The sequence below is a fragment of the Saccopteryx bilineata genome, chromosome 2, assembly GCF_036850765.1.
Source record: "Saccopteryx bilineata isolate mSacBil1 chromosome 2, mSacBil1_pri_phased_curated, whole genome shotgun sequence".
Classification (NCBI taxonomy): Eukaryota; Metazoa; Chordata; class Mammalia; order Chiroptera; family Emballonuridae; genus Saccopteryx; species Saccopteryx bilineata.
The window spans coordinates 230,620,242-230,628,927 of NC_089491.1; the positions used below are offsets into that span (position 1 = coordinate 230,620,242).

General features: G+C 50.3%; 1 protein-coding gene across 5 annotated transcripts in view; it reads right to left on the bottom strand.

The window, feature by feature from the left end:
- The window catches only part of EVA1C (eva-1 homolog C), a 77,401-nt gene extending 69,232 nt beyond the window's left edge, over positions 1 to 8,169 (bottom strand). Inside the window, exon 1 of one of the 5 annotated variants that reach the window (XM_066259529.1) lies at positions 7,508 to 8,169. In XM_066259529.1, coding sequence (XP_066115626.1) covers positions 7,508 to 7,718 — 211 coding nt within the window. In that variant the 5' untranslated portion in view covers positions 7,719 to 8,169. The remainder of the gene's footprint in view (positions 1 to 7,507) is intronic. The other 4 variants (XM_066259527.1, XM_066259530.1, XM_066259526.1 and 1 more) reach the window with 4 other exon arrangements.
- Between the last annotated feature and the right edge of the window lie 517 nt (positions 8,170 to 8,686).

An 8,686-nucleotide genomic window follows, 5' to 3' on the forward strand; every position in this document is an offset into this window, starting at 1 on the left:
AGGATGTTTGTCATAGTTTATTCAGCGGCTGTTGGTGTCTTAATGGAGGAATAATTCCAGAACACCAGTTCCACCGTATTTCCAGAATAGATTACAGATCCTATTCTGTAATCAGTTCTTTGGGGCTACATGGAGCTACTGTCAGACAGGATGTGGAATGGACAATACCTGCAAGTACTGTGGGCAAGGGATGAGTTTAGCAGATTAAGAAATAAACATCACAAAAAAGCTTTTGCACAGCAAAAGACACCATGAACAAAATAAAAAGAAAACCCACACTATGGGAGAACATATTTGCCAATACATCTGATAAGGGGTTAATAACCAAAACTCAACACCAGGAAGGTAAACAATCCAATTAAAAAATGGGCAAAGGAACTGAACAGACACTTCTCCAAAGAAGACATACAGATGGCACATGAAAAAATGTTCAACATCATTAATCATCAGAGAAATGCAAATTAAAACCACAATGAGATACCACCTCACCCCTGTCAGAATGGTGCTCATTAACAAATCAACACACACAATAAGTGCTGGCAAGGATGTGGAGAAAAGGGAACCCTCCTGCACTGCTGGTGGGAATGCAGACTGATGCAGACTGGTGCAGCCACTGTGGAAAACAGTATGGAGATTCTTCAAAAAATTAAAAATGGAACTGCCTTTTGACCCAGCTATCCCACTTTTAGGAATATACCCTAAGAATACCAAATCACTGATTCAAAGAAGAAATGCACCCCATCTTTATTGCAGAATTGTTTACAATAGCCAAGATCTGGAAACAGCCCAAGTGTCTGTCAGTGGACAAGTGGATTAAAAAGCTGTGGTACATATACACAATGGAATACTATGCAGCCATGAAAAACAAGGAAATCTTACTTTTTGCAATGGCATGGATGGACCTGGACATTATTATGCTAAGTGAAATAAGCCAGGCAGAGAAAGTCAAATATCATATGGTATCACTTATATGTGGAATCTAATGAACAAAGTGAACTTAGGAATGGAATAGAGGCAGAGGCAGGGTCACAGGGAGCAGAGGGACAGCTGTGAGAGGAAAGGGGGATGAGGGAATGGGATCAGAGAAGGTGAAGGGATTGGTGAAATTATATATTCATAATCCAGATACAGATAACAGGACAGCAAAACCCAACGGGAAGGGGGGAGGGAACTACGGGGAGAGGGGCAAAGGGGGTAATAGGAGACAAGGGGGTGGGGGTGAGGGAGTTATATTGAGTGGGACACTTGAATCCATGTTAACACAATAAATTAAAATTAATAAAAAATTTTAAAAATAAACTTTACAGAATTGGCATTGCCTTAAACTACCTGTAATTTATTCATTTCAGTATTTCAGAATATGCCTGGGTTCAAATCCCAAAAAGTTACTTAACCTTCCTTTGCCTCAGTTTCTTCAACTTATTATAAGAGTATCCCCTTCGCAGGGTTGTGAGGAGTAAACAAGTTAATAAACATGACGTTCTTAGAACAGTGTCTGGTGCGGAAGTTTTTATATGTTTGATACACTGATAGAATTTTTAACTCACCAACTTCTCTTATGTATGCTAAGGGAAGCCAAGGAAAGAAGTCATTGTATACGCCGGCCCAGAGTTTTAACTAAGACGGTACAGGCACAGGGGCTAGTGAAGAGCTGGCAGAATTAGGGACCCCCAGGGCAGGAGACTCTCAGAGAGAACACACTAGTCACATGGTCAGCCACCCTTCCCACCTAAGGTTCTCCTTCAAGCACTAAAATCTTGGTGCATTTAGGATTTATGTTATTAAGGAAAGCTATTTCCTTCCAGAAAGAGACAAACACATCAGCTTCAGTATACTAGTGACCTCGTCACAAACTGTCAGAGCTCCCTTGCCCCTACCTCCCTCCCAGGCCCATCGCTTAGCTTGAATGGTCAGAGCATCAATTTTTGAAACCAGATAGGTACTGGGCTCACCTGCCTCTAAATTTCACCACCAGTTGTGGAACTGGGGTCAATTCAAGTTAGGGGGTAGCATGGTTAACAAGGAACAGAAGTGCTTTCAGGGTGCATCACCCCAAAGTGGTATCATTTCAAGAATTTTAAAGGTGCTGACAGGATGGCCAAGTTCAGTGATTTCCAAAGTTTTTAACTCATGAACCCATTAAAAACATTTTAAGATCAGTTTCTAATATATGTACATTTATTTATAAACTATGTACTATTCTACTGTCAACTTGTATGTTAATTATAAGAAAAATGACTCCTCTTTTAAGATACAAAAGAAAGAGAGGAAAGAACAGGCATTCTAACACTTCCCTCCTATATCCATGGACAGCCTCGTGCGTGTAGCCACTTTGCGTGGAGTGCAATGAAAAGTGCAAAGGCAGGCACCCGAAGGGGTCATCCACTCAGTGGACACCTGAACCAGTGCTGGTCACCCCTCAGACTTTCTAGAAAAGTGAGGCAAACTCTCCTCAGACTCAGCACCTACTCAGGCCGGGGTCCCCAGCCTGGCCCCACCTGGCTCTGCCTCCCAGCTGGGTCATCTTGGGGAAGCCAGTTAGCCTCTCTGCAGCTGGGTGCTCAAAGTCGACTAAAAGTCACCTTCTAGGGTTGCTATGAGGAGGAAATCAGGTGACATGGTGCTCAGTCGATTTTTACCTCCTTTCCTTCCCTTCCCTGTTGCTAGCCTGCCCTTCCTAGTAAGGCACCTGGGAGAGCCAGCCATCACTGACAGGACCACTTGCCCGCCAGGACTCCTCTCTGCCACAGGACACTGCCCGAATGTGGTTACTTCCCATAGAAACAGACTGGCCAGTTCAGACACTTGGTCTCATCTCTCTTCCTCTGTGACAGTTGGACCACTCCTTCCCACGTTCCGTTTGTTTGTCTTTGGTTACGAGCAGGGAAAGTGAAGACAGTCCCTGAACAAAAGAATAAGGTGACCCAGGCACAATGAAATGCAGAGCTCTGTGTGCATGCATACATATGTGCCTGTGCCTGTGGGGGAGGGGGTCATGGCATGCATATTTGTGTGTGGGGCGCAGTAGCAGACAGCTGGGACAATGCAGCCCTGGTCTTCCTGGCAGTGAGTGTTAGGGGAGGGGTGAAGAAACTCCCGGTCATACCTGTGTGCCTCTGGATGAGCTATGCACAGGGGAGCGGTGGTCCTTAACTCTGGCTGTGTACTAGAATTGCCTGGACTCTTTAAAAAGAGACCTGGCTGTCCCCAGGTCAATTAAATCAGAAGACCTAGGGTGCTGCTTGAGCACCCACACATTGATTTAGACTCCAGTGATTCTAACATGCAGCCAGGGTGGAGACCTGCTGTTCATCTAAGCAGAATGGGAAGGTTCACCTTCTCCTAAGTACACAATTCTGCTCTCCTGCTTCCCCAGTTAGGACCTACTTCCCACCCCTTAACCCTTAAGATCTACTGCACTGCCATATTTCTACATTCTGAAATTCTGGGCCAGTGAAATAAGGAGCTGGGACTGGGTTTGTTTGCTGGACTGTGAGTGAGCTGGTAGCAAGCACCACTTCTGGCTGAAGCTACTGAGGGCAGGGAGGAGGGCACTCACTGAGACACCTCTCTGCCACCATGCAGTGGTTTCTCTTTGAGGGCTGGGAACATTTGGTACAGGGAAGGTTTAATGGCTGCCTGGCTTTCCTTGGTTCCTCTTCCCACATTCACAGCCTGGGCCCCAGGGTAAAGCCAAAGGTGTGAACACACGGTCACGACAGCTTTGTCCAAAGCCAGACATTTTTGAGGAATACAAGTGGGAACTAGAACAATTTCCCACCCGCTCCCCCCTCCCCCCCACAAGCCCATCAATCACTTAGGACTTCTGTGAGAAGAGAGAAAAGAAAGAAAAAGAACAGGGAGAGAAGACCCTGCCTGCCCTCAGCAGAGAGGCAACAGAGATAAAAAAACACACACACACACACACACAATAAAAAACCCCTTGCAAACAAACAAAAAACATAGAGCATCCTTGCTTTCTATGGCTAGAACCAAACTGGAACCCCCTCCTCCTCTCAGCCCTCACCTTTTCCTTGTTCTCTGAGCAAAGATGACACTGATATTACACTTCTGTTTGTTTGTTTTCTTTCTAATCAGTGATGAATTTGGACCTCGCAGGCCAGATCCCCAATTTGGGAATGTAGTCCAAAGAACAAAATTCCAGCCCTGGCCAGATAGCTTGGTTGGTTAGAGCTTCACCTTGAGGCACAGAGGTTGCCAGTTTGGTCCCTGGTCAAGGCACATACAGGAACAAATTGATGTTCCTGTTTCTGTCTCTCTCTCTCTAAAGTCAATAAATTAAAAAAGAAAAAGAACTCCATTTCAAAGAGGGAAATGGATGAATGCCAAGCACATTTGAGTATAGAATTAAGGACCAGAGGCACTAATTTCGCATGAACCGCCCTGGCCTTCCTGGGATATGTTTTTAATGCAGTGATGATAGATAGCCTTCCAGTGGCTGCTGGCAGCATCTCAGTGGCTTTGGGGATGAGGGAGAACAGGGTTTGGGGAGGCTGTTTCCCAGCAAGCTTGGAGGTGATTAGCACAAGTCACGAGCATGGAGTGGGAGGAGGAGGCTGAGATGCAGCCTCTGGCTTATTAACAGTGGGATCTGATGCTGGAATCCTCAGGGGACAAAAAAAAGAAAAAAGAAAAAAAATCAATGACCCAGGAAAACTGCACCAGCTGAAAGCCCCAGGAAAAGCTCCAGGAACAGTTGCAAAGACAAAAAAGGCTTAAGTAACTTCCCCAGACTCCACACTGCTCACCTCCTGAGCAGCCCTACACTGTGTGAACAACGGCTGAGACCCCTGACGTCTCAGCACTTCCTTTCACATGAATACACCACCCTTCCTCCATCCCCTTCTTTGCGGGGTGAAAGGAGTCCCAAGCTCCCTCCAACCTCCCTCGGTTTCATTTTTTGATGCTTCCCTTGTTTAGAAAAACAAGTGTCTGCATTGTGAAATGCTGGGGCCACTGTTTCCTCATAGGCCTCTGCTTTCTACTAAATTGCTCCAAGTTCATAAAAAGGACCAGGACTGCCTGTCCTGGGGAAAGCAGGCATCAGGCTTAGAGGCCACTGGAGTGGGGCCGGGGTGGGGGTGGACTCACTTGACCTAGACCCACTGTTTTGACTACAATATTCAATGGAATACTCAGACTGTCATCTTTGGAGCTCAGGGGTTTTCCTCAATGCTATGTATCACATGGTTAGGAGGTCCCTAAGGGTCCATCAAGTTTAAAGTCAAATTAATCAACTTTGGAAGACTTCATTTTCTCCCCTAAGCCCTGTCTGATGTTTGGTGATGCCACACAATATAGAATTTAGACTTCAGGCTCTGGCCAGTGGCTCAGTGGTAGAGCATCAACCTGGCGTGTGGTAGTCCCAGATTCGATTCCTCGTCAGGGCACATAGGAGAAGCACTCATCTGCTTCTCCACCCCTCCCTCTTCTCTCTCTCTCTTCCCCTCCTGCAGCCATGCTTCAATTGATTTGAGCATGTTGGCCCTGGGTGCTAAGGATGGCTCCATGGAGCCTCCACCTCAGGTGCTAAAAATAGCCGAGCTGTGAGCATGGTCCTAGATGGGCAGAGCATCGGCCCCAGATGGGGGTCACCAGGTGGATCCCAATCGGGGTGCATATGGGAGCCTATCTCCCCTCCTCTCACTTAAATAAAGTTAAAAAAAATTTAGACTTCAACTTTAGTGTGGTCTGTGGTTTGGGAGGATGTTAGTTTTTTCTTTCCTTCTCCACAAAAAGCCCCTGACACTTTCTCCCCAATCCTCAGACCTCTGGAATGCGAGGCTGATGGATGAATCTGGCAATATTATTACCTACCGCTGGTCAGGGAGCGTTAAACCCTGGCCATCAGGTTCTCACCCAAAGCTGAAAGAAATTCCTTTTCTCATACATGTCATTTAGAAGGACATGTATGGAAGCATGCATTTCCCCTCAGGATACAGACTCCCTGTTTGATAGTTCAAGTTCACCTGTGTAACAGCTGCTACACATGGACAATTCCAAGCTTGAGGGGTGACCCACATACGGCCACAAGTGTATGTAACCCACGCAAACGATCTCATGGTTGCACTGCAGTTTACCTAAAGCAGTATTTGTTCAGTTACAATGATGTCACCTAAAGGGCTGTCAGCTTTCAATTCTGTCCTTACACTATTCAGAGCTTGAATGTGGCTGAATTCAGAACTGCTTTCCACAGCTTAAATCAGCAAATATAGAACTTTTCTAGCAGCCAAGAAGTTCTATTACAAAAAAAAAAAAAGTCAATAGCACTTGAAAAGCATTTTGCTCACACATTTACCTCAACGATCTGACCCAGTGGTGCTCAATTTTAAGCACCATGGTTTGCTTGCCAAACAGGCATATCTTGGCTTCCTTTGCTAGGTAGAAACACTGCCTTGATATTAAATATTCAGAGAAAACAACCTCTGACCTAAGGGCTCCGGGCTAACAATGACATTCTCTGTAAGTAAACTAGAAACCCAACTCAGCTTCTGGTTTGCGAGTGCTCTCTGCCATGAACTAGTCTGCTGCATAAAAGGACCAGGGACTGACTCCCCTTACTGTGGTTTCATTGCAAAAGATCCCACAAGCAGGTCCCTCCAGGGACATGAAAAGCCTGGGCCTGCCGAAGATGCTTGAGAGGGGGGATGGGATTAGGGGGGATGCTCAGCGCTGCTTCCTGAGCTCGGAAAGGGTGAAGGCTCACCAAAGGGAGACCACGTGGGTTACAACAGCGAGGACGCCGATTACTCTAGGCACGGATAGCCGTAACAGAAGAAGGCGGCTCCCGTAGCCCTCATCCACCCAGAAACTACTCTCACTGCCCGCTGCCACATCTACAACCCCAGAACCACCTGAGAGCCACTGCAGGAGCCACGGTCCCAGTCCCCCAGAGGAAAAGCCTCCTCATTCACTGGAAGGAGGAAGTCGTTCTTCTCTCTCTCTCTCTTTTTTTTTAAAGCAGACAGGAACTGGGGCAGAGGGGGTGGGGTCTTGGTACCTTTTGGAGGTAGTCTCTTCTGTGCTCACCCCTCCACCCGACCTTCCGTCCCCTCGAGCTTCCCTCTGGTGCCTGGCGGCGCAGACTTCAGGTCAGGTGTCCCCTGGGCTAGTCTCCCTGCATGCGACTCCGACACTGGCTGGGGCGCACCCAGACTATGAGGATGGCAAACTAAGTGCACCCCTCGGCCCACAACACGTGCATTTCACAGTTCAAGGAGCCCCTAACCGAGAGGCATCCGTCAGAGTCGAGTCAATGATGCTGGGAAACAAGTCAACAGCACGGCGACAAACTCCAAATATGTTACCCACCCTTCCATCTAGTGGTGGAGGGTGGGGTGAGGCGGCTCCCCTGCCACCACCCCGCACGCAGCCACCTATGTGCTAAGGGCTCACGACAGGCAAGAAGAATGACTATGAGCACACCCTAACTGTAATCCAACCTTGCCGAGCCCCCTCGGGTGACTGTCCCCCGCCGAGGGCTCACCTGGGTGCGCCTGGGCGCCGGGGGCGCACAGCGAGGGAGGGCGCTTCTTACCGGAGAAGTCCGTGAGCGCTGCGATCTCTTTGGAGCAGACCAGGACAGTGCAGTAGAAGAGGCGCAGGAACTGCCCCGGAGGCTCTACCTGCCTGCGGAGGCCGGGATGCTGCGCCGGCTGGAGCGCCGGCGGCGGGCGCGCGGGTCCCGGCCGGAGCATGGTGCCCGGCGCGGCGGAGTGCGGGCCCGGGCCGCGCGGTGGGTTGCTAGGCGGAGGACACCGTCACATGGCGGGGCGACTTGGTGGCCAGTGGCTCCGCTGCCCCCCGCCACCTCCCCGGCTCGCGCCAGCACCGGCTCCGGGCCAAAGGGAGGGGGCGGAGAACTGGGGCGGGGCGAGGAGCCCCGGGAAGGATCCGCGTAGTTTCCCCGAGATGAAATCTCCACCGCCGCCGCCGCGCAGGAGGAAACGAGGGGGGTCGAAGGGAAAGTGTAGCCTTCGCGCGCCCCGCGGCTGCCGAGGCTAGTCCCTGGCACGCGGCCCGCCGCGGAGGGCGCCCCCAACAGCGCACCGAGGGCCGCGCAACTTGAGCGCCTTCCACGCCCGGGTCCCCGCCCCGTAGCCGGCCCGGCACCCCTGGCTCGGCCCGCGCTGGCCTACTGCCAGCCTCGCCCAGGCCGCCGGAGGAGCGCGGCCGGTGCCCGTGACGCACTTTGGAGCCGGAGCCGCGCGGTGAGCCTGGGCGCCCGGGGCGGGGCCGAGGCCGGGCGGAGGCCGCCGGAAGGTGGGGTCCTAGAGGTGCTACACTGACGTTGCTGGGTCCCGCCGCGCTCCACGTGCAGAGTCACCGAGCACGCAGTTGGCCCCATTTCACAGAGGGCGAGACTGAGACCCCACCGTTATTCCAGTTTATTCAGCCCGTTCGAGAATGAGCCAGGGGTTGGGGAGGGGAGTCTCAAAACTTGTCAGATGGCTCCAGAGGTGGTTTTGGCTCCGAATGACTACACACTTCTTTTGGGTGCTGGTTGGCCGCAGCGCTTAGGGTCTGACACCAGACCGACACAAACACCCACCTAGCACTAATAATTGGGCTTTGTTTTAAAGTGGGCCACGGCACCTTTCTGAACCTCTTGATTGTGTGCAGTGTGTCCTACGTACGTGTGGATGCCCTGTCGGTGGGCGAGGAG